A 26,989-nucleotide genomic window follows, 5' to 3' on the forward strand; every position below is an offset into this window, starting at 1 on the left:
GTGCTGTAAAATCATGGATTACAGTATTTGCATAATTCATTCCTTTTCACTTTACCGACTGAGGAAATTAGTCTTCATATTGCTCATAAGTTATTCATCAATCTATTAAGAAGAGGTTTCCAGATAAGCGGATTTACTCGTCCAATGTAAAAATGATACAGCACCTCATTTTTAACGTCCAATCTCTCAATTATATTGGGGAGAACTCAGTCACAGGCGGCCATACTCATTATTGCAGTTTTTAATACAGTATTTGCATTATTCATGAGAACCTTTTTAGAAACATAGAATACGTCTACACTAAACGTCTTTTTTTTAAGTTAACCCCTGCAGGCTGGTGAGAAAGTGTGGTGCAGAGAAAATGGTGAACAATGGTTAAAATGTATTTATGAATGTTGCTCTGAAAGGTTAAATGACAAAATGACAATCTGAATAACACAATAAGTACAGACATTTGTGTATATTTGTGTAACAATGCTTCTTTGCAAAAAAATTTAAATCATGTACAGTTGTGAGCTGAGTTTGTGGGTTGCACCTATGAAATTTTGCCATAGCTTCTCTGCCAATGCTAAACATAACGTTCTGCTACTCACATCCTCAGCTCTGCTGCTTATCCTACAAATGTGGCTCCATTCAAAAGAGAAATGGACAGGCTTTCAAACGGTTTAAGATTTATTTCCAGGAAGCATTGTTACAACAAACAAATAATCCATGAAAATTAAATGTCCATGCTTTTTGTGCTAGGTCTCTTTAAAGCTTCTGCAAGGATTTTGTTCACAGGGATGCCCAAATCAACACAGACAGGAAGTACCTCATTATAGGCTTTAAGTAGAGCTAAAAGTCCAAGAAAAAGATCAAATGAACTACCTCAAACCAGTTACCCTTTCTGAGTAAACCTTCGGGACTAGTGTCTTTGCTGGGTGCAAAAGGCATCCATTTGATTGGAAAATACTTCATTTTTACACGGTCTTAGTTAAAATCCCTTACCAATTGTCACTTGTCTTGATTTCCAGTCCAAAGACTTCTACCCCAAAAGTTGTGTTCTTATCCTAAATCATGCTCTCTTTTTGTTTGTGACTGAAAAAGCTAGACAGAGTTAAGCAAAGTTAAGCTAAAATGAAAACAGCAGACATTTCTTCCAGGGGGGAGAACACAGGGGTTAAAGGTTGATGACGTGTTAACATTTCAGCAAGCTCTGTTCCCACCAAGCTGTCCGGTATGGATCAGAACAGTTGTCACAACCAACCGTGCCTTTCTTGGTAGGCGGAGTTTAAGCTGGATGTCGATAGCTGCGTCAGTTACATAACAGCATGTTGTCATGACAGTGCAACACGGTGTACCCAGCTAATAAATCCAGTGAAGAAGAGAAACAAGATGCAGTAAACAAAGATCAATTCATCTTCTTTGTGATGGGCATGTGGCTCTTTGCTACAAAGAACAATCAAGCTTTAAACATGGCGGGGTTATGTGTTGTTCTCTATAGCCGCTATCGCACAGGAAGTGATGATTATTTTGACCAACCAAGACACTGCACTGTTTCTAGCCCCCCCTTCTGGGGTTGGATCTGTATGTCGACTACCCCAAAAGAGATTTTAGTCAAAGGAAACGCCACAAAATGTGAGCCTCACCGAGAAAAACTGATCCGAACTGCTTGGTGGAAACAGGACTTTAGTCTTCACTCCTTATATAAGACTCTTTCAGTGACTCATATGTTCTCAAAGTAGAGTGTTTACTGCTTCAGCTTCACCTGTGCTCGCTTAAGAAATGCTTTTTAGTGCAGCATAATACGAAGAGACACATTATATCAGATCTTCAACGATTGACAACTTCAAGTAAGGTACAAAGCATTAAAGTTTTGTGGACATCTGGACTAAAAAAACTTTCTAAAGTCCTCTTCAGACGGGATTTATTTATTATACAAAAGGTGAAAGAGGTCAGCATCGATCAGCTCCGCCAGAGGCAGGCCGTGTTTCTCAAAGAGCTCCCCAAGTTTCACATTAAGGCCTTTATATCCACCTGACAGCTTTTGTCCTGGGATACGGAGGATAAAATTTGAATGCTGCTACCTAACTCAAAGAAGAAGAGTTTGACATAACAGAACAGCTTTAAAAAAGAAAGTTAGATGTTTTGATCCTGAGTTTGTTACCTTGACAGATTGCTTTTAAAGCAGTGATGAAGCTAATTTAGCTCCTTTACCAGATAATTCTTTTTCAGAACAATGTCATAAGGGTGAAGTGCACCTTGAAACACTCGGTGAGTTCTTCTTTTATCCTTAATTGATGTGTGGTTTTTCATTTAGCCTCCCATTAAAAAATGATTCATCTATGGCTGTGATCTACCAAACAGTTCACTCCTTGTAGCCTTGATCCGACACAGAGTGAGAAACTTTTTGGGGGCTTTAAACCATCAGTGAATGCGTCACTTTGTTCTTTTGAAAAAGACAGTGGTTTGCTGAGTTTGGTTTCTCTTTGCAAACGCCAAAAGCCTGCCATGTTTTGTTTTGTTTTTTTCTGACCTTGAGTCTTGTTTCCTGGAAAAACTGTAACACAATAAGCATATACATGATGCAAATTTACATTTTCTTATTCTTATAATTTAAACACAAAATGAAAAAATAAAAAAACATTGTGCATCAGCAGATAGTGTATACAATCAATTTTTTTGGAGATAATTGTTAGTATAGTGTTCTCAAATTGACTCCATATTAATTTGTCTAATCTTCAGTGTTACAGAAGGCAAACAAACAATTTAGATACCCTAAGAAAGTCTTCAGTGCAGCTCATTTGCATATAAATCTCATAAAACATCATACCCCGTGGTCAGGATTATCAGTCGTAAACTCTGAGATGCTCCTCATGTCTTCAAGTTGTGGTTTGTTTTAAGAAGGAAAGGGAGAAAAAAGCTTTAAGTGTCTCTCCATGTGGGTGTTTTCATGGGGTTCAGACATTGGGGGAACAGTTTCCGTGCAGCAGCTTTTGTTTGGAAACAGTTTTGCTGGTGTAACAGCCTGTCATTATCTTTCCCACCGCAAATATTAGCAAAAAGTGAGTAATTTGGCAAAGTTCTAAAAAACTAGCGTGTGCAGGACAAAGAGATCACTGAGTTCGACTGCAACAAGCTCATCAAGTTGATTTATTCCCAGCACCTAAATTGTGCCTCCCTTGTTTTCCTCAGAGTAATTTAGCTGTTACTGCCAAGTTGGGGAAGCTGAAAGCCTCCTTCAGCCTGCATCAGTAGAAACAGAAATAATAACTTTCTTTCTTGCATGCTGGTGATATTTGGAGTGAGTCTGCCCTGAGGGATAGTTACTGGCAGACAGTTTGCTGCTCCTCCCCTGACCACTGCTGAATTCTATGAACAAAAACATCTTCCAGTTTTCACTCTCCTTTTTCATAAATACAAGATTAAATATAGTTCCAGTGTGATTAAAGGGTCAACAGGTCTTTGAAAAATGTTGCCCCTTGCTGATTAAGGTGCAGATCTTTCCACCAGCCTTACATGATTGTTCATTGCCCCTCATTCATCTCTCCCCCTCAGTTTCTTAATAATCCCGACAGAAATGAGAGGTTATCCAACACAGTTCATAATCAGAATTAATCATATGCATTTAGACCAGGTTTCTCTGTAGTGAGATGAGGATGAAGATGGAGAAACACTGATCTGGATTCATACATGAGGAGAAAGAGTAAGAGAGGTCTCCTTTTTTCTCTTTCCCTTTCTTCATGCCAATATTAAACCTGAAGTATAAAGGAAAGTAATAATAGTCATGGTATTGTAGCAGAACAAAATTAGTTGAAATGGAGTCAAAGGAGCTTCATGTCCACCGTTGTTTCTGGAGATTTACTAGATGTAGGTTGAGATTTTTTTTTTTTTTTTCCTACTATCTGACCACTAAATGTTCCAGTTTCTACAAACTGCACTGTCTTAAGATTACAAAAAGTATTTCTTGAGGAGTCAAGTCAGTTTGCTTCTAAATGCATCCTTCAAAAAAAATTAAATGAAAGAAAACACAAAGGTCTTATTATTTGTAAGATAAGAAACACCATTTTGTCCTCTTCGGTAGAAATTGTGTGAAATCGCCTCGACATTGCAAAGCCTCGGTGAGAAATTTGGTCTTCAGAGAATCACTTTTGAGTCACGCTGCTTTGCATTAACCTGCAGGATATAACATTCAAACGCCTGAGTCTTTACCCTTAAAAGAAAATATGACCGTATTTCAACATTTGGTGCAGTAGGAAGAAACTGTGGGAGTCATCTGGTCCCAAGTTAAACCTCATGAATTGCATTTTAGCTTCCCCTCAACTTATTGTTGCGTACCACTTTTATACGAAGTTTGTCAGCCTGTTAATTAGTCAATTAAAAGCAAGTGCCAGGGGTTTTGAAATATCCATGAATCCCACTCATGAAAGAACAATTTGAGATGTTCTTCCTCCTGATTCAAAATGTAAAGATGAATGAATGAAGGCATTTTGATTTTATGAGCTGCTTATAAAAAATGACTGATTACAGCAATCAAGAACCAGGCGACGGGACATTACATTCTCAACGGGAAAGGAGAGGAAGTCAGAACCAGGAGCTTCATCGACCTGGGCGTTGAGTGGCACTACATCATCGAGGACGATGTGGAGACCCTGCATACCGATGGACCTCTGCACGACCCCGTGGTTGTTCTGGTAATAAAAACTCCTCCTTCTATCAGAGCTTATGTTGTAATTACAGTAAAAGCTCATTTGCTTGACAATGCATGGTGAATAAAAGAAGCAGCTCAGTTAACTAGTTTAATCTCCTCCATTTCTATTATTGCCTCATGCAGCATCATTTTCTGTCAGATCTGAATGAAACTCATGAATTAACCAATTAGACAGATATTAGTTTCAGCTTGGTGGGCAGAGCACATTATTTTTAAAAGAAAGAAGAATCTTTATTATAAAAAGAAATGTAAGAGATTATAAAGACTGTATATTTACTGATTAACAGGCTACACCTTTCTGTATCTTTCAAAGGACGTGTTAAATGTGGATTTCATCATAGTGGATCAAAAATATGGCATCCATCTTTCCTGAGCCACAAAGGATGCTATGGTAACACTTAACTTTAGAGGTCCACAAATTTCATCACAATTAGGAAATAATAAGACATTTTTTTTCTTATTTCTTTGAAGTTAGCATAAAACTTCTTTAAACTAATGTCCAAATTTCTTGCCACAAGTCACAATTGGTAGGTCACTGGGGTTTTTATTTTGTTTCTTTGAAATTTACTTTAAATTGCAAGGTAAGAAGGTGACAATTAGCAAATAATTTGTTATTTAGCTATTTGTTATTTAATTTCACCAAGTTTTTTAGTACCCAGTTTGTTGATATGCATCATTGAGATCACATGTAAAATGATAAACCTTTATGAATAGGCCTATAATGTTTTACATGATACAACTGGAGGCTTCAGATGTGATATTCACCAAGAGTGGGGTTGTAAATTGGCCTCACCTGATTGTGATAGACACTGTGAGTACAGGTGCACTGCAAAACAGATTCTGGCCAGAAGTTATGTGTTAATTTTTACCAAATTCTTATGAAAATTCAAAGAAATGAGAAAAATCTTTGTCTAATAATTACCTAAGTGTGATGAAATTTGCAGACCTCTAAAGTAAAGTGTTACCGCTGCTATAAATGCATGCTTGTGCACCAATTTCAAGCTGTCACAAAACATAGAGCTTATGCAGAAGAGTTAAAAAATTGCTGTTCATCAGGCCGCTGGTGTAGCTCAGCATTCTAGGCTGCGTCCCCCATGAAACAATTTCTGGAGCAGACAACCTGGGTTAAATCCAACCTGCCATCTTTCCTTTTTCCAAAATTCCTGTATTTCAATTTTTGTTTATACATGGGGTTGGATGAAAAAAAAACATTTACCTGTTTTCACAAGCAGAGGGTGAATTTTTTCAACTATCTTGTAACTTGATATCAGATTCCCTGGACAAATTGTTAAACCTGACTCATATGTGATGTTCATTTTTGGGAAAACATAGCTCCCCCTGATGCAGTATGTCGACAGCATCATTCACCTTTTAGTAGTCTGGTTTGGTATTAAAAAAAGAAAACTAAAAATGGCAAAAAAAAACAAAAAAAAATCCAATCAAAACTAAATAGGCATCCCAAAAAACAGCAAAGAATCAATACAGGAGAAAAGCATTTCATCTTAGCCTAACAAGCTAGCGCCTGTTTCTCAGCTGCAGAAACACTTGAACTCATGAAAAGCCAGTGAAAGTAAAAGCACAGGTTCAGGTAAATTTGGAGCCTGCCTCTTTTGAAGACCCCATAGTCACACAACGTGATTCAAGCACTCAGCTAACGCACAAATTTTTATGGACACATTTGATTCAGGCAGCCTGACTCTCTTATCCATGTGTTCAAAGGAGAGTGCAGGTAAAAAGTGAGGTTACCTGTCTATTATTCATTTTCAGTAAGTCTCCTCAGGGGTGATCCCTGAGGAAAAAAGTCACAGTGTAAATATTTAAAAGGACTAGTACTGAAAATGGACAAGGCTGTTTTTAGCTTTTATCAAAGCATATAAACCAAAAAACATACTAAATGATTATCAAAAAGCCATTTCAGCTGTATCCCCAGCACTTATGGTTCTATAAGAAACGTTGAAGTCTTTCAGTTTAGCCATACATTCAGTATGAGTGTCTTTAGGTCACTTCACTTGAGTGTATTCACAGTCAATGAGCAGCTCTAGTCTTAAGGGAGAAGCAGTGTAGCTGAGGTCGGAGTGAGCTTCTGAAAGAGCCATTAATCAAGCCTAGTGGACTTCAGGGTGTGGAAGGAAAGAAAAGACTCCACTTCATCCATGAATAAAAAACGATTGCACCACTTTGGTTGCTTGAACATGTAATAAAGGTCTGAAACAAAGGCGTCACGCCTCGCACTCATTAATGTTCTGCTCAGGAAGGACAAACTATATGGGACTGGGAGCTGAAGGAGACACCACAAGGAATGACTCGGTGTGAGATCTTTCTCTGACATTCAGTATAACAAAAGGGTAGATTAATCATACTGAGGACACATATGTAATACTAAGCTTTTTTTAGGACATATCTAACATACAGTGTCATCTGTATAACATATGATGCTCTATGATATCAGTGGCTCCTTTCAGTGATGTTTTATGTAAAGAATGATAAGGGACCCAGTAATTATCCCAGGGGAACACCAACAAAAAAAGGGTCTCATTTTTTAAGTGCCTCATAGTGCAACTAGAGAATAATCTGGAAGACAACCTTAACTAATCTGTGACAGCAGCAGGGGTGGGAACTGACTTACTCAACAGAGAAAGGGGTGACTTTATCATATGGCCACAGGTGTTCATACAGAGCTAATGTTAAGGAGAAAGAAGTTTCTTTAGTTTGTTTCGCATCCTCTACAACAAGTTTACCCCAGCACCAGTTAAACTAAATTGAGTTCATTACGTGATGGAGGATTAGCTGAAAGAGGAGCTTTAAGCCAGTTATTTGTTGATCCTTTAATCCTACATTCAGGTTAAGTTGCATCAGATGTTGCACATGAATGTTTATACCTTTGATATGTTAGAAGGGAACCAGTATCTCTAAATATACTCGTAAATGTTTACAGTTTCTTCACCTCTTATTAGGGATGGGAATCGAAAAACGGTTCCTGATGAGAATCGATAAGAAATGTTTCAATCCATCGATATCGATAGCCTTTGTGCCTAACGATTCCCTTATCAATTCTTTACATTGTGCTGGAGCCGCTGGGCCTTTTGTCAACTAGTCTGCTGCAGCTATCGTAGCTTAGCAGTTAGATAAAGTTTTCCAAGAAAACTCTGGTTCAGGATTTTCAGCTTGTAGTTTTATTGCAGAACTGACTTTCTAAAGAAATGAACATTACTCTCTCTCAGGAGATTCATATTCAGTACATTTGAAATGGCATAAATCACTTTATTTACAAAAATAACAATATAGCGCAAGCTTGATGCTAACGTATATGGGAAACTGCATTGATATGCTAGCAGTTAGCATACATCGGTATAACTTCAGCTTCAGAATAGAATTTCTACTTTCACCACAGAAACATATCACATCAACTCTTAGTAAAAAATACTGAGAATTTCAAATGTCAAAAGCTAACAGGCGATCGAAAAGCTCATGGCTGACTTCATAACTACGGAAAGCTTCCAAACAACTTAAATCATTGCTTACCTGTTCCTGTGTAATTATGCCCAGAAATATCCAGACTCGGGGACCAATTACATTTCATTCACTTACAGTATAAACTCAATTAAATGTTGTTGACACAGAAAACCTGTAAAGCTACTTTTTGTACAAAGAAAACTCACAACAGGAATTGATAAGCGAATCTATAAAGAATCAGATCGATAAGCAGAATGGATAAGGGCATCGGTATTGACAAAATCGTATCAATTCCCATCCCAATCTCTGATGTTTAATGCTCATTCCTAATTTTTACATCAACAGGACTTTGTTAGTGATTACTCGGAAATAGATCGCTCTTATTATCGAGAGGCTGTAATTAAAAGTCCAGACGTTTTGTTCCAGTCACGCTGAAGACAACATGCAGATTCAACAGAATTTAATTACACCTCATCCATCATAAACCCTTTAACTGAGAATTAATCCAAGGGAAGGGAGTTGAGTCTTTTTGTTTCAGAAACACTTGTTAAAGCAGGGGGCTTTTAGCATAAATTAAGAGTACTTTGACGACTAATTAAAATCATTTTGACCCAGCATGGCGGTGATTGAGAGGTGAAGCAGATTGCAATAGCACAAAACAGATATGTCTCAGAAGCTTGATTTACATTTATATCTGTCATAAGCTTCAGTGAAGAGTTTTCAGCTGGTTAGGGAGAAGATGCCTCTGGTAAAGATGCTCAGGATCTGCCAAAATATAACAAAACAATCAACAGACAAAATTATAACAAAACATTGACAATTCATTTGCCTCCCTTTTTTCGTCTCACGTTATAACACGTTATTTCATGTGAAACTTATTGCGTTATAACATGATACTGATAAGCGTTATTTTCCTGTGGTGTGGTGGCAATACGCTTCCGTAATGGATAGTATTATGAATACAGAAATCATATGTTTCTGTAAGAGGTGCTCAGATCCAAATCCAGCTCATTCTGGCCTTTGGTGGTAGACAAGTCAACTGTGAAGTGAGGAGCAAGTAGTTTTGTTTTTGATGATGTCTTCTCAAAAACAAAAACTCCCATTGTTTTCTGGAATCTTCATATCGGGGAGAGAAAATAGATTTTACTCCTTCAGACGGAAAAAAAGCATCAACCAGCAACTTTTGAAAGCAAAAAAGGCATCAAAGGCCTCAGATGTCTGTTAATGAACTCTTAGTATTGTGATCTCCATCGGTTACTGCAGTGCTTCTCAATTCCGGTCCTGGGCCCCCCTGCCCTGCATGTTTTAGATCTTACCCTACTCCAGCACACCTGATTCAAATGAATGGCTCGTTATCAGGCTTGAGCAGAGCTTGGTGACGAGCCTATCATTTGAATCAAGTGTGTCGGATTCGGGTAACATCTAAAACATGCAGGGCAGGGGGGTCCCAGGACGGGAATTGAGAAACACTGGGTTACTGCATCCTTTATTTCTCTGGTGCCCTAACCTAAGTCTCAATTTACAGTCGACTGTTGTAAATGATACTAACATCAGATTACCAAACCCTGAAGCTGAGATGATTGTTCAGAAGTATCTCTGATGGAGTAAACCCTGAGAACATTTGGATGTGTATGATAGCTATTTTGATGCCTGTCAGCGCTCCAGGGTCTGTGTCAGAAGATGATAAACATCACACAGATGATGGTGTTGTTTCAGTTGTACAGAGTAAAAATACACACCATGATAAACATGTTCTTATGGAATGAGATTAAGTCATGATTCAGACATCAGAAGATTATTTTCTGGGTCTGCTCATGAACTTTAAAAACCTGAATGTGAATTTATTTTCAGCAGTTGCGTAGTTGCAGCATTTGGTGTATTTTGATCTCTCAAACCCACAGCAACACCTGTTTACACCTCCTGTTGTTTCCCTGCAGGATTTTCTGACGCCAGTTTTAATTTTTTTTTTTTCCTGAGTTTTGAAAACAGAAAACATGAAAAGGAAGTTGTTTATGCAGTTTAGTTTCTTCTCTAATAACAGGCTGGTTGAGTTATTAGAAAATATTCAGGTCACTGTTTGTCCCTTTCTAAAAGAGAAGAACTCTGTTCTGTATATTCCTGTAACGATTAAGTCCTCTCTTAATTCCTCCTCCCATTCAGATTGTACCCAAAGACAATGAAACACGGTCGACTTTGATGTACAAATACATCATCCATGAGGACTCCGTGCCCATCAACAACAACAACGTGATCCAGGAGGACACGTATGAGTGGGCTCTGAAGAGTTGGTCCCCGTGTTCCAAGCCTTGTGCCGGAGGTAATTATAATTTTCCATCAACATAGAAAAGACTACAGAGGAAGAATGGCGTCCTGTTGGTGCAACTTTCAATCATGTGAAGTGACCGGGCTGTGGAGAGACCTCATGTTTTTCAGTTCTTTATGAATAGAAAGAAATAAAGCAACTGAAGATGTACAGGGTTATTTTTCTGGATATAAATAGACGTTTTCCTGCTTGTTTGCCATCACTACAACCACATCACTTCACTTCTTAGAATAAGAGACTTAAATGTAAAGGACAATTGATCAAACTACCAATCAATAGTCACAGGGCACCAAAAATTACCACAAACCTTCAATTTCTCTGTTGGTGATTTTTTTTTTCTTTTTGCTCCCTTTTTTAGTTCTTTAGTTTAGTTTTTAGTATCTTTTAACAGTTAGGACATTTTTTACTAATTTTTTCTACAAGTTTTCTTTTCAAACAAAGGAAAGTTAACTTTAGTCCCGAAAGTCAAAGGTGTGAAATGTTCAATTTGAATAAAAATTGGTTTCGTTGAGTACGAATACCAAAAGAAAAAGTACAGATGCGATAAAGTGTTCATCACCAGCTTTGGAAACTGATTGAAATTTTATCACATTTCTCCTGTAATAGGTTTCAGAATAGGTTTTTTTGAGATAACACAGAGTCAAAAAATCTTCTTTCACAGGGTTCCAGTACACAAAGTATGGCTGCCGAAAGAAAGGAGACACAAAGATGATCCACCGAGGTTACTGCGACGCCAACAAGAAACCAAAACCCATCCGCAGAATGTGTAATCTGCAGGACTGCACTCAGCCCCAGTGAGTACAAACTCCTTCAGTCCCTCTCAGGGGGACGTATGGACAGTTGATTAGATTCAAAGGAGGACTTAGCCGCAGTCTATCAAGATCAAACGTTTAAGTGGCTTCTCAAACAACGAGCTGAATTCAAATCAGCACGCTCTTCAGTGGAGTGTCTGATGAAGTGGGATACTATGGAAAATAACAATGGAAACTTTAGGTTTTCTTTGTTTTTCCAGCTGTCAGAACAAAAGATCTTTCCTCCAGATGTGCACAATCAATCGTTTTGTTTTTATAATCTCATTTCTTTTCTCTATATTTGTCCTTTAGCTATGGATTTTCATGCATAGATGCTGAGTGACGCACACATAATAGCTTTGGAAGAACGCTATGATACCTGATGGATATCACAAATGATAAAGATTTGCATAAAACTCATGGTGGTGAAATATCAGGGATACTGAAAAGTCTGGAGTACAAAGTTTAAACTCATAAACCTGTGAGATGATCTCCACAGTATACTCAATATGAGTCACATTCATCTTATCAGTCCAGAAAAATGACTTGTTTCAAGTTGTTTAAAGACAAAAGTTAGGTCTGAATTGCTCGTAACAGGTAATAAAAAATCTGCCAATGGAACAAGAAAAGTTTGCTCAAAAATTTGCTTGAAACTAGAATAATGTCTTATTAGAAGTAACGTTTTTCTTGTTCCATTGGTAGATTTTTTTTTACTTTTTACGAGCAATTCAGTAAGACATACCCCTGGACTGACCAGGTGACTGTGGCTCATATCAAGTCTAAAAAGATTTTTCCTACTAAAAATAACACAAAAACACTTGATAAGATTTCTGTTTTTTGCAGTGCAAAATCAAACGTTACTTGTTCCTCAAGTGTCTCTTGATACCAGATGATCAGTGGTCAGTTTTCTACAGTGTTACGTAGAGATAGACAGATATGGACGTTTTAGGGCCAATACCGATCATCAGTAGGCAAGGAGTCCGATTACCGATATTTGAAGCCGATTGGCATATTATTTTGCAGTTGTGTTTGCAGGCATGTTATGCAGCTATATTAATTTTCTGTTTGGTTTTACATGATTGATTTTAAATGTTTTGACCATCTAGGGCTGTAGGGCTTCCATATAGGAGACGGAGAAACTCTGTGCCAAGAAACATCAACAAGTAGCTCCTGAATGTCTGAAGTTTAAAATGTTTCTTATCTTTTTTAAGAGGCAGAAAAATGTATTCTGTGTGAGAGAGAGAGACAGCGCTGCATGGTACTGTGGGTGGGACAGTGCTGGGGACTGAGAAGTGACTGCAGACTGCGGCGCAGCTGCATGAGAGCCAAAACAGGGCTGATAATCCGTCTATCCCTAGTGTTACATCCTGTGTAAACATCAGCAAACTCTGCTTCAGACCAACGAAAACGTTCTCCATTAGGGGGCGATATGGAGAAAATATGTCAGGATGTTTCTGTGTCAGGATCAGGATTTGGATTTTATCAGGATTGTTTTCATTATGACTAATTTTACCTGCAAACAACACTTTTAGCTCCAAATATTTTGCATCCTGCATTCTGAATTATTTTTTGCACCATTTTTTAAAATGTTTTCTTCACCATTTCATAACTGTAAATTTCAAAATCTAGTCCTGTGTCGAGTCTATACACTGTCCAAATGTAGTTTAGTGAGACGATACAAGATTGACTTTGGGTTTTTTTTGTGCACTAAGCAGAAAACATAAATGTTTACATCATTTAGAATATGATATATTTCAGCGTCAAAATTAAAATGACCCTGAAATAAATCGGGGGCTGTGTGGAAATGAACCACGAGACACTACAGGACCCCGGTGCCTGACTTTTGATGTGCCTGCTCTAAACTTACCACTTACCTCTGCTGTTGTCTTTATATTTAGGAGTCTTTTTCATTGGACCATCGCACCACAGAGTGTTTCTTTAACTCAATATTAGACCAGAATTTTCTTTAAGTAAAGGGTAAATTACTGTCACATATTGACATTTCATGCTAGTTTAACGAGCACTTGCCACTTGCTTGAAAAAGAAAAAAAACTACTTCCTACATCAGATTCACATTATTCATCTGTGCAAAATACAGTCTTCATGACAAAAGTATTTTAACATGTAGCAAATTAGTGCATTATCAAATGAATGACCTTTCATGAGCGTATCAAACAGCCGTCTCAAAAATTAGGGGGAAATTGAACAAATTCACACCAAATACTGTCCCTATTTGTTCACATACAGCTGGTTGTTAAAAGCCTGGACTAACAGCCCTCTAATTGGCAGATGAAGACAGAACTCTAAAGAAATCTGATGGATTCTGGAGCAGCTTTAAGATATGCAGGATGACACACAGCAGAGGATGAAATCTCCTCACTTTCACACCCTGTTCACACACCCTCTCTCAGCAGCAGGCTCCCTGTCACCGCTCAGCTCAGCTACACACTCAGCTCTAATCTAACAGCCAAAATCCTGGAGTTCATCTCCACAGAGACGCTCCCCCGCTAATCACGTTAAAGTCCTGTGATGTCACATTGAGCAGGGAGGCCGCTGTTGGCCAGAACATTATTTTGAAGTGTTTTTACACAGCTAAGCTAATAAGTTGTGACAGCTCTGCTTATCCAGAGGGCATCAAAGTACCAGTGATCGATGGTCTCAGAGTTATCAGCAGCATGTGCCTGAGGAGATTTGCATAAAGGTTAACCTCCAGAAAACTTTCTCATCTTTCAGGAACTTTCTTTGCATCCTAAATACCCTCCTCCTGAAAATCATGCTGCCAGTTGTTTATCTAAAACAATGCATCATTTTTTTAGTTGAACAAAACACTGAGTAAATGAGCCATTATCTGTAAAATTAAGGTTTCCACTTGAGCTGATTTCATCCTCAAAATGTTTCATCAGCTGCTTCAGGGATTTTTAAACCCTTGTCTGGGATTATTTCTGCTTGGTTCTGACTGCTTCTTGTTTCTAGTTTTGATGGGGGAAAAAAGTTCAGAATAAATGATGAGCAAGGTTTTTTTCCTAGGTTTATGCAGATCACAGAGAATCTGGGCTTGGTATTTTTGGTCCATCAGTGACGTGATGTGAATCACAACTCCCAAACTTATTTAATCCAGCAGCTGATCTGAAGCAGAAGAAGAAAAGATTGTATTTACAAGCAGAAGCCTTTAGTGTAGCCAGCCGCTGTGACTGAAGGAGACAGAGTGGATAAAGAGGAGGGCCTGAGTATAATGAGGAAAATGACATCTTGAAGGCTTAAGAGGCTCAAAAATTTTCAATCTTCAATTTTCAATCCAATCTTATCAAGTGTTTTTGTCTTATATTAAGTAAAATTGTCTTGTTTTGCTTGATAAAAGCCACATTTCACTGATCAGTTCAGAAAAATGTCTTGTTTCAAGTTATTTAAAGACAAAATGAGGTCTGAATTGTTTGTGACACTTAAAAAATAATAATCTACCAACGGAACTAGAAAGAATTACTCAAAAATTTGCTTCAAACCACCGTCTTACTTTTCTCTTGTTCCATTGGCAGATTTTTTTAACCTGTTATAAGCAATTCAGAGCTAATTTTGTCTTTAAATAACTTAAAATAAAACATTTTTCTGGACTGGTCAGGTGAATGTGGCTCATATTAAGTGTAAAAAGACATTTTCTACTGAAAATAAAACAAAAAATCACCTGATGAGATTTCACTTTTTTGCAGTGCATTTTTCTGCCTTTCTCCATATATTTCCTGTTGTTCTCTTTCTTGTTTCTCTTGTTCTTTTATCATTTCTTCTTTCTTTCACTCATATTTCTTCTTTCTTTATCTCCCTTTGACGTATCTTTTCTTGAAGGAGGATCACGTCAGGTCCCCCTGACTGACTATGTACTAACTTTGTGGTCTTGAAGGCAGGGTTGGCAGTCCTGAAAAACTAGCATGAATTTGAATGTAGCATCTCATCAGGACTCCTCCTAGCCCCTCCTCCCCCTCCCCTTGGAGCTCCCTCAAAGCAACGCCCCCGCTCACATGCACGGGTGCCGCTGATTCGCGACTCTGATTGTGAATGACATTCATTTTATGTTTTGCACTATGTCGAGTCATGTCTCAGTTAGAGGTAAGGAAACACCAAAACTTTAAAACGTAAAGCTAAAACAAACAATCAACAAACGTGGCTTTTGTCAGTACTCGCGACTGTCGTGTTAGAATCGTCCACTTTTACCTGTGACATGATATCAGGAGTAAAGCTATAATACAAATAGTAAATCTACATTTCCTCTAGGACTTACCAAATATCACAGTTTTTTTTTTTTTTTGCTTGTCAGAGCCCCTGTGGTGAGAGTTTATTAGACTCTGATCCAGACTACAGCCAGGAGCCAAGTACCTCATCGGGTCAGCGGGGACATGCCCGAGGTGGAGCGAGAGGGGCAGTAATTAGAGGCAGGGGAACAGAGCAAGAAAAGAAAGCCTCTGTCTTTCTTTTCTTGCTCTGTTTAGCTGGAGTAGCGGCAACAGGCAAACGAGGGATACTTCTCCGCCATTCTGCAGCGCTGCTCCTTCCTTCTCAGCTCAGCCACACGCACTGAATCCTGTGCACGCCAGTGAAATGTACGCACAGGAGGCGGGCAGAACGGCGACGGGATTTGATTGGTTTACAAAAAAGGTGTCCCTGGAAGACGATTGGTTTGTGTTTTCCCTTTTTTACTCCTGCTGTGATCCGTACACATCATGTATTTCTTGCCATCAGTGCATATAGATCATTTTAACCAGCATAACAAAAAATGTATCTAAATCAAACTACCAATTATACCTTTAAGTCCTGATGCTGGCTTGAAGAAGACACAGAGTTCAGGAAGGAGACGATCAGGCAGCTTCAGTCTAACACTTCGTTCAAAGCAAGCAAATTTGAATAATGGAGTTGACACAATGTCCCACGGTCAAAACCGAAAATGAGTGTTCAGTCCCTGCATTTTATCTGCCTGGGGTGTTTCTAAATGTGTGCATGCAGTCCCTCTATGGACAACAGACTCGCTGTCCCTGGATTTCTGTATATTCCTGAACTCTCTTAGTGAGCAGATGTTGGTCAAGAACAGCTGAGAGCACCAAATCTATCAGTCCTGGTAAAGTGGAGTCAAGCTGACAGTCATGGGCTAAATTTGTCAAAAGGGTAAAGGTTAGCTCCTGTTCTGGCTCTGCACAAGCTACAGGCTTCATCCTCAACATTCATTCATTCATTCATTCATTCATTCATTCATTCTTTCTTTCTTTCTTTCTTTCTTTCTTTTTCTTTCTTTCTTTTTTTCTTTTTTTTTTCCTTCATTCCATTCTTTTTCCTTTTTTTTTCTTTCTTTCTGTCTTTTTTTTCTTTCTTTCTGTTTTTCTTTCTTTCTTTCTTCTTTTCTTTCTTTCTTTCTTTCTTTCTTTCTTTCTTTCTTTCTTTCTTTCTTTTTTCCTTCATTCCATTCTTTTCCTTCTTTCTTTCTTTCTTTCTTTCTTTCTTTCTTTCTTTCTTTCTTTCTTTCTGTTTTTCTGTCTTTCTTTCTTTCTGTCCTTCATTCTTTCTTTCTTTCTTTCTTTCTTTCTTTCTGTCTTTCTTTCTTTCTGTTTTTCTGTCTTTCTTTCTTTCTGTCCTTCATTCCTTTCTTTCTTACTTTCTTTCTTTCTTTCTTTCTTCCTTCCTTTCTTTTTTCTTTCTTTCTTTTTACTTCATTCCTTTCTATCTCTTTTTTCTTTCTTTCTTTCTTTCTTTCTTTCTTTCTTTCTTTCTTTCTTTCTTTCTTTTTTCCTTCATTCCTTTCTTTTGCATTTTCAATTTAGAAAAAATTGTGGACAATGTGCCAGAAACACACAAATCAAAACCAAAATTCTTCAAAAATCAAGTCATTTTCAGAGCGCAGATGGCCCAGTGGTTTAGGTCCTGCTCCATGAGGTTTGTCCTGGCGCAGGTGGCCCAAGTTCAAGTCCAGCCTATGGCCTCTTTCCTGCATGTCACTTCCTCCTTCTGCCCTGTTTCTTCCACTGCCCACTGTCCTGTCTCCTGTCCAATTAAGGGGTAAAAGCCCAAAAAGTAACCTTAAAAAAATAATGTCATTTTAAATGTTCTTCTAATGGATAATATAAAATGCACACACACACACACACACACACACACACACACACACACACACACACACACACACACACACACACACACACACACACACACACACACACACACACACACACACACACACACACACGCACGCACACACACACACACACACACACACACACACACACACCTTATTAACACAAACCATTTCCAGAAAGATCTTTCTTTAATTATTTCTTGAGCTGTTGTTCAGACCCTTAAATAACAATCAGGAAAGAAAAAGGTAAAAATTCATTTCACACCTTGTTGCACCGTCACATTCTGCTTTCATCCAAACCCCACCTTCATTTAGTCTCAGTCTTCAGGTTCAGTCAGATGGTTTTTCATTAAAACTGATTAAATACATGAAGAGTCTGTCTTTTAAAAAAGCCAATCTTAGTGTCCCCTCATTATTAGAAAAAGAAAAGCATCAGAAGCAACAGTTCAGTGAGGCCAGCTCTCCTCTGAAGCTGTATCGTTTCGTATCGTCTCAGTTATGAATTATCATATGAGACGAATGTGAAGTCGCATCCCTTCAATTTATTTACATTATCTATTAAACATTGTGTTATGTTCCTACATTATTGCTGCATTTCTGCAGCAGCTCTTATCGCAGTGTTTGTCCCTTTAAGTTTGTCTTTACACTTCATTTAGCCCCAATATGAGCTTTAACCATTAGAGACCGAGCTAAAGTCAATAAGTCTCCACGAGGCTGATACAGGAAAATGATTTTACACAGTGTAGCCTTATATCTTCTTTAGCATGTGCCTGTACAGTCTGCTTTTTCATCAATAATTCCTTCCAGCGTGACTTGTTTGGAGGGTAATGAGTCACAGCAGAACAGGTCCATCACTTGGCCTGAAATAAATGTTACAAATCACTTCAAAGCGTGGACAGCTGAGTAAGCCCGAGGGTAAAAATACTGATTTTACATTAGCAGGCAGAAAAAGGGAGCTGGAGTGTGGCTGAGCTGAGTCTAAATGCCGGGTCATGACAGAAACAGCCTACAGGTGAACGATGGTTTGAAAGAGAAGGATGCAGGAGCTGTTAAATGGCTCAGAGAGAAAACTGCCAACAAGGCAGAGAAGCCGAACAGCAGCTGCCTTTGTGAAACAAACTGTAGACAAAACCATTCGTCCAGCTTCCTCAAACCAACATCGGCAGAGAGAGATGATGCTACGCAGCCAGCAGCAGACCTCACAGTCAGTTGATGTTTACCCACCAGCTCTTCTCTTCAGCTTCACGCTAAAGGAGCAGGAGATTTTACAATTTACCTTCACAGACGCTTTTGTCCAAAGCAACTTACAATACTGAGCAGTTGGGGGTGTGGTGGCTTGCTCAAGGGCACATCAACAGTGCTCGGGAAGTTATGCTCACACCTCTCCAGCTATCAGCCCAATTCCCAATCCTAGTCCACACCGGGACTTAAACCCGCGACCCACCGGCTGCGAATGGACTGAGTCACTGCTGCTCCAGGAGTTGAGGGATAAAAACTACAGTGTTCTAATTCTGGATGAAACACCCGGAAAACTTTACGTCTCATTTCAAGCACTGATGGATGTTTAATCAAAAGAACATCTCAGGGGTGCGACCCTCACTTTTTTTCTGACTGCAGACAGATGCAACTTTTCTTTCTTTATTTCTTAAATCACATTCAATCTGCAATTAATGAGATAAACATTACTCTTGTGTAACCATTTTGAAAATGTGTTTGCCTGGAAAAAGTGCCAGAAAAACGGCAAATGTGAATATTAAACCTGCTCTACAGACCAGGCTAAGATGTACCACAGTTTTGACGATAACATAAATGTCAACCAGCTGTTATTTCCCTGTAGGGATTTATTAAACACAACTAATGAGACTTTTCATTAAGCAGTAAAATGTCCTGAAATCTATGACATTGACCGACTCTTTACCCTCACTGGTGATAGGGTCTGGGGTTTAGGACATCCAGATGGAGCTCTAAGTAGAACATCTGCTCCCTCATATTAAAATGAGTCAGTTAGGATGATTTAGACATCTTATTAAGGGATTCCTGCTAGGGGAACTCCCATGAGATATTTTAAGGGCACATTCAGCTGGGAGAGGACCTTGGGAGATTATACACCTCATCAATGAGAGCACGAGAAGGTGTCAGAAAGCCCCAGGAGGAGCTGGGAGTGGGGTGGACTTCTATCAAAATACACTTTTGGGGGTGGCTGCAGTATCTCAGCAGTACCAGATAGATACCTTGAAGCAGGGGTGTCCAAAGTTAGGCATGGGGATCCCAGGGTCCTCAGCTTTCATCTTACAAAGTATTTATTGTGTCACCACAGGCAACAGTAGCTTAGCTCAAAGGAATTGGCTTTTAACCGGAGGGTTGCTAGTCTAAGTCCTGACATGGACCAAGTCCTGACATGGACCAAGTATCTGGATTGGTCTGATAGTTGTAGAGGTGTAAGCATAATCTCCTGGGCACTTTGGAGATGCCCTGAGCAAGGCACCATAACCCCCAGTGTTGTATGCTAAGTTAAAATGTAAAATGTAAAATTGCACATTTTACATTTTCACCAAAATTAATCATGTATTATGTGAACATTTTCTGTCAAGGTCACAAATCGAACCAAAGTCTATCTTGTAACGTCTCACCAAACTATATTTGGACTGTTCAAAGGTTGCTTGTATGAAGCTAAAGCTTTGTAAATTCTGCAGAAACTCAACAACTCTTACAGCTGACACCTATAAATGAATGTGTCTATCATGATGTGAGAATGTAAGAGTTCAAAAAATAAGTTAGAGGACACAAAGCTGGATTAAAAAGAGCAAAAAAGGTTCAAATTGGTGCATAAAAATATTTTGGTCTAAATATGTTGTTTACAGGTCAAAATAGTTCTCATGAAAAACAAACCTGTTAAACTCCAGATCCTGATCTTGCCATAAAAACATGCGGACATATTTTCACAACATTGCCCCCTAATGGAGAACATATTCCATGAGAAGAAGCAGAGTTTGCTGATGTTTAAGCAGCACGTAACACTGCAGAAAACTGACCACTTAAAGCTGCCGGCCCTCGGTCATTATCACAAAATCAACAGTGACCCTCTTTAAAGAAAGTTGGAACCCGCTGGTTGAACATGTCAGATTATACTGGAGGGAAAGTTTATTGATGAACACTTGATGAGGTGTAAAATAGGAAACAAATTAAAGGTGAAAGTCAGTAACAACCTACAAAAATTTCCCCTGCAGTGCTTTACGAATGTTTATTTTAAAATATATGATTTTACAATGATGGCAAATTTTGTTATACGCTTTAGATGAATTTCACTGTAAGGCCCTTTGATGAGTTTAAATTAAACTGGTATAGGATTTTTAAACTTGAGTGAGCTCTCTGAAAGCTCTCTCATGTCTGTCTCTCCTGACTGACTTTGACTTTATAACTTGGCTCCTCACTTGGTCAGCACGAGGAGAAAGACCTTTGAACAAAAAAGAGAATTCCCCCCACAGCTGGCCTGAATTCTCCCCCCAGCTTCTCCCCGCGTCCTGCCTCACGACTTGACAAGCCTTCCATTCCTTTAATTCAGGAAGAACTGAGATCTCAGGTGAACAGAAGATGTCTCGGCCAGAGGAGATAAGAAATGTCCAGAAGATTTAGGATGGTGTGCTCTCTGAGATAAGAACAAAGCCCTGATAATGCAGAGTCATTTTAAATTTTAAATATATATACATATATATATATATATATATATATATCCTTAAACACGATAAAATATATATATATATATATATTATCGTGTTTCAGTTAAATCTGTCTGAGAGACTTCTACTTTCTACTCTTGGAGATGAAGTAGTGAGAGACTTTGAATATTAACATACTCAGATAAACCACAAAAGTGTTTACCCTGTGAGGGAAAACAGTTTTAATTAGTTGGTTGTGCGTTAAAAAGGAAACTCTGTGAAAACACAACAAACCTTTCAAACGACCTGGCAAAGCAGCTTTATTTGTACAGCACGTTTTACAGACTGAGGCTAATCTTAGAGCAATAAAACTGAAGAAAAACATTGAAACACAATAAAAAAAAACTAGGAGTAGATTAAATCTCTGTTTAATAATTCAGTAAAAGTCATGAAAAACATAAAAGGGCAGAAACTGTAGCACAGCTGAAAACATCTTGAAAAGGTTATGAACAATCAAAGCTGAAGTAAAAGAACAGAAAAAGCGTTTAGATCTTATAATAATGCAAGGCTAAAATGTAACATGGTGTGTTGTTAAAAGATTTTCTCACATAATGTTCACAGAAAAACTGATGAGTTATTTAGTCCAACACAAAGATCCGTTCATCTTCAGAAAATAATGCAGAATATAAATTCTTTATAGAAAATTAAAGCTTTTACAACTCTTCCAGTTTTATGAAGGCTAAACTTCTTTCTTTGATGCTTTGAGACATGAGATGATAATGAGACAAGGGATAACGCCCGATGAGGTTGGTGCTTGTTATCAGAAATGGATGGATGACGCACAAAGTCTATTCATTTCTGATAATGGGTGCCTCATCTGGTAGTATTCAGCTTATATCATGGTCACTTATTAAAGAAATCAATAATAAATCATTTATTAATATGTTAATTAATGTTATTTGTTACCAGTAAAAGCATACGTTTTTTACAAGACTGTTAATTATCTCTCACTGTGACGCGTTTCCAAGTTAACCAGCCCTGGCCACAGAAGATGAGGAAGAGAGAAAAAAATGAAAGAAGGAGGAGATGCAGGACAAGGAGGTGATCCTGGAGGGATTGAACAAATTAGAAGATGTCTAGGATGAGAGAAACGCAAAGAAAACCACAAAATGGGCAGTTAAGACATGAAGAGACTTCCTGTCTCAGATAAACACAGATATCAACTTTGAGAGAAACAAAAATTGTTTAATTCCTCCGGTGTCACCTCCTTGTGTTGCATCTCCTCCTTCTTATATTCTCTTCTCCTTTAACCTTCAGTTGCATCCCAGTCTTCAAAATGATCAAATTCACCACATAGGTTAAAAGAAACTATAAAATCACTCATGTTTTGTCCGCTGTCTTGCAGTCATGATAAATAAACTGTTAAATAACCCATGTTAACATACGTTCTGAGTTTCTGTTGCCACAGTCACCAACTGGCGTTTGAGCCAGCGCAATAATTTGGAACAATCAAGCTATTTGACAGGAACTTCTTTATCGGTGTCCTATTGCACTTTTCAACATACACCCTGCAGCCAGTCAGAATCCAGTATTCACCCAGACTATGGTACAAACTAGGGGCAAGAAAAACAAAGTCAAAAATTGATTTATCGGAAGTCTTTTTTTTTTTAACAAACTCAAAACTGGGATTCTTTGTCTAAAAATCTTCTTTTTTGGGGGGGGGTCGAAATTCTTCATTTCAGTCTCTGTTTATGAACTAGATTCAGAAAAAGTTACCAATTTTCTCCAGCAGAGGGTGAGATATTTCTCTCTGACTTATGGGATATGCATTTTTATGGGAATTATGGCTCCTGATATAGTCTGTAGACATTATCACCATCATTGTTTAACCTTTTCACATGTCTGGCATTAAAAAAGTAGACTGAAAATTGCAAAAATGTAAACATCAAAGAAACACAATTTAAATCGAAGCGGCACCCCAAAAATCGTAATAGGAAAGATTTGCAGGGAAAAGCACATCATCCCAGCCCTCGTACAAACATATTTAAGCACCCAACTAATTTTTACTCTAATACCAGCTGTATTAGATACTTGATTCTGATTGGTCAAAACTCCTCAGTTGTTACTGTAGAGTAGCAAGAGCATCACTGGAAACAGTCTGATCACACAAAGCACCACATTAAGTTCTCAAACCAAGTATTTACATATATAAAACCTACAATTTCATCCCTGCCTGTTGTTGATACGTCAAAAATATTGCTTTCTGACAGCATTAGTAAGCAGTTTTATCATTTTTCTCTGCTTATTCGGAAAGAATAATAATATAGTCAAGAGAAAATGTCTGACCTGTATCTGGCAAAGAAAAGACGATGACCTTTTACACCTGCCACTTGCCTTATCATCCTCTCTGCAGCGTCTTCATGTCGAATTTCATTTGCTGCTCCTCAGAATCTCTGTCCTCACTATTCCCTACAACACTGTGTGTGTCTGTCCATTTGGGTTTTGCCTTTTTTAAATTGCAAAACTATTTTGTGCTTTGTACATGTTACTCCAGCAAACAGAGCTATCACGGCCTGAAAGTGTGAGATTAGTTAGCGTTGTTCAGCAATAAGAAATGAAATTACCAATACCATAAAAATCAACATGTCCACAGCGTCTATCTTGTGTTGAATGGAAGTAAAGTTTGTGATTTCCAGTGAATTACCGTCAGTTATCAAAGGTTGTTTGGGTTTTCAAAACAAACTTTTGAAAGAAAAGCAAAGTGCTTCAGTCTCTCTTTGTATTTGAGTGTTTTGACATCCTAAATTGATCCTTGGCTTCTCTGAATGGAGCAGTCACATTTTCTTTTATTGCATCCACCTTTGCTTTCAGCTGACTCTTTACTTTTTCTGAGTTTTGAAAGAGCCTGTAAGCACACAAAGACCAGGTGCTTTGTGTTCGGTACACAAATCAGCACAGCATGCTAATTCTCTGACAGTAATTTCTGTCCAAAATCTGGGGTGTTCAAAGCAAACCCCCTGCCTGCTCCGCAATTCCATATTTCAATATATACCAGCCTAGGAGGAGCATGAATTGCATCTTTTTCCATTATGACTGCTTCATTTCCTGTCTTCATTCTTCCCATGTTCTTTATCCTGTGATGTGTCTATTATGTGATGTTTTTTATATTTGACCTGTTGTTGACTTTTAATGACAGAGGTAAACAGAATCTTCAACAACCAAAACAACTCATTAAACTTTCTGTATAGCCCTGTAAAGAGTTGTTTGGTCATCAAATCAGACAATCTCAGGCAGTAGCATGCATCATCCTCTTCCGCCCACTTTATGGAGATCCAGAGAGCTCTTTAATCTCTTATTGGAACTTCATTATGTTGCAGTGTGTCAGATTTATAGGTTCACATCTTGATCAGCCACTTTGCAGACTCAGCAGAAGTCTGCTCATCACACAGTGAGATCACAGAGTGTTTAAGATAAGCTCACCCTGACTGTAGCTGCAGTTAGAAATCTGAGAGGAAGGCAGCTGCAAATACAATCTGTCAGGTTTATGTTCCCGTGTATGCATATATACACTGCCCGGCCAAAAAAAGGTCACACACTCAAATTTTTCGTTGGAGCTTTGATTACAGCACACATTCACTGTGGCATTGTTTAGATTAGCTTCTGCAGTGTCACAAGATTTATTTCCATCCAGTGTTGCGTTAATTTTTCACCAAGATCTTTCATTGATGATGGTAGGGTCTGACTGCTGTGCACAGCCTTCTCCAGCACATCCAAAAGATTCTCAGTAAGAATTAGCTTCTGAGAGGTCATAAACTTGTTGTTAGTTTCACACTATTCAGTTTAAAGACCTGACAACAGTGATTCTCAAAGTAGGGGGTGTGAGCTACCATCCATCACTGAATCCACTCTGAGTGTTGTTGCTTACACTCCTCTCCCTCTGTCCTTGAGCTTTCCTTTGTTGATGTGATACACACACTGAATCCTCGATTCAGTGCGCGTAAGAGATGTTGTCATAAAAATTGATCCAACATGCTGCTTCCAGCTGCCCAATCCATTCTCCAGAAGAGAAGAGCAAAAAGAACAGCAACAAAATCAATCTGAACGTCTGACTGAGCGTCTCTGGGTTCTTTCCCCCTCAAAAAGAGGAATTATGAGAGTGTCAGCAGCAGGATCAGCGGTCATTTGTGAGAGATTCACTTCTTTCAACTTCAGGACGTTGGATGCTTTCAGGGCATTGATTGAAGTCATGTCATTGTTTCCGTGCAGCATTGAGTGGATGATGAATAAATTCTCTGCTGTGGAGGATTTGAAAGGGAAAAGTAAGTCTTTACAAATGTCCTTAACTGATAAAAAGATAGTTTTCAAAAGAATCTGAAAATTTAAAGCATCCACGTCTATTTTGTGTTAACTAAATGTTAGATTTTAAGAGGTTCAAGAGAGGCTCTGCTTACTCTCTTCTGATATGATGTTTTTCTCTTAAGTGGGTTGACTGAGCTGTTGCTGATTTGAGAGCTGTGGCTGAAGAGTTTCCTGCTGCTGTAAACAACCTTCTCCAAAGATCAGCTCATAGAGATGCTTGCATTTACCAATGCTTGGAGGAATTTTCTTGTGCTTATTTGCACCATGGACTGTATAAAACAATGCACAGCCCCTTAGAAGTGAAACCAAAGCATTGACAAGCTTCAGTAAAGGTCATTAAGCCTGCTTCCTGTTGAAACAGATGGAACATGGGTCAGAATAGAAACATTCACGCTAATGGGATGCTAGATGGAAAAGTATGATTCATACCTAAATTTGTCATGAAAAGTTGCAAAAGAAATAGTTTTGAGTAGTTTATTTCTTTGTTTTATCGCCTGCTTCTTGACAAATCTTACATGATTGTAAATCCTGTTAATTTCCATTTTAAATGCCACATTTGTGAGGAACGTGCATATGTGGGATGAGCAGCAGAACTGAGTATGTGGGTTTTACCCATTTCCCAAATCTCTACCAATTCCAGCTCATGATTCTCAAGCGTTGGAATGATAAGGAAACATCTTTTTGGGTGTCGTCTTCTTGGGGCCCCGGCTTTGCAGCCTTTCTCTGAGATCTCCTGTTATAAAGAACCTTTCAATCGTCCCACACAATGGGACTCTACAATAAGAATATAAAAATATCAAACACATAAGTATAAACTAGAAAAAATATGTATGGAACAATTTAAAGGAGCTGTGAGGAGTTTGAAAGTGATCTTGAAATAGCCTCCTTTGGAGATATATGCCTGATGTAATCCACATTTTGAAATGAGATTATTATCACAAGTGTCTGTTATTTCAAAATTCTACTTAGTAGCAAGACCAGATTGATTGATGTCTCATCCAAGTCTCCATGACAACCATGCTGGCTGACTAAGTTTAGACTCAAGAAGAGAGATCTGTGTTTTTCTCTGCAGAAAACAATTTCTGTAATTAATTTTGTAGTGATGGTGGACACTGGAGCCAAACTGTCAGACAGAAAAAGGACAGAAGAGCAGAAGAAAGCTTAACAGGAGAGTGATAGAGCACGAGCTAAAGGCTAGCACAGGTTAAACTGTTTGTGCTAATGTTGATTCCAACCCACAGTCAGCAGTTATTGTCAATAAAATGAAGAGTGAGGTTACGTTAGCTCTGCTTGGTAGATGACTGGCAGGACATAGCTAACCAGGATTTACTGATGTTACACATTACAGACACGTCTCACAGCATCAGGCTGTCAGCGCTACATATGGAGGTCACTAAACTACTGAACAAACTGATAGTTTACTTATTGACGGATACGTCCTGGCACCAGCTGTTTCCACTGATTACCCCACCTTCAAGCAGAGAGCAAGGACTAATCAGTGAAATCGGCTGGTGGAGTTTTTGGTTGGAAAGAAAACCTGCAGCCTCTTGGCCCTCCATGGCACGAGTTTGAGATCCCTGAGATAGAGGGTTTCAGCATTACCAGGAG

The 26,989-nt window shown here is 38.5% G+C and overlaps 1 protein-coding gene across 1 annotated transcript in view; it reads left to right on the plus strand.

Moving 5' to 3' along the window:
• Positions 1–26,989, plus strand: part of adamts3 (ADAM metallopeptidase with thrombospondin type 1 motif, 3) — a 214,831-nt gene that overhangs the window by 167,036 nt on the left and 20,806 nt on the right. Inside the window, exons 17-19 of the mRNA XM_074671066.1 lie at positions 4,510–4,673; positions 10,304–10,460; positions 11,128–11,260. Of these exons, the coding sequence (XP_074527167.1) occupies positions 4,510–4,673; positions 10,304–10,460; positions 11,128–11,260 (454 nt within the window). The remainder of the gene's footprint in view (positions 1–4,509; positions 4,674–10,303; positions 10,461–11,127; positions 11,261–26,989) is intronic.

The sequence above is a fragment of the Halichoeres trimaculatus genome, unplaced genomic scaffold (genome assembly GCF_033239565.1).
Source record: "Halichoeres trimaculatus isolate MK-OKI-2021-1 unplaced genomic scaffold, fHalTri1.1 fHalTri1_scaffold_5, whole genome shotgun sequence".
In the NCBI taxonomy this organism is placed as follows: Eukaryota; Metazoa; Chordata; class Actinopteri; order Labriformes; family Labridae; genus Halichoeres; species Halichoeres trimaculatus.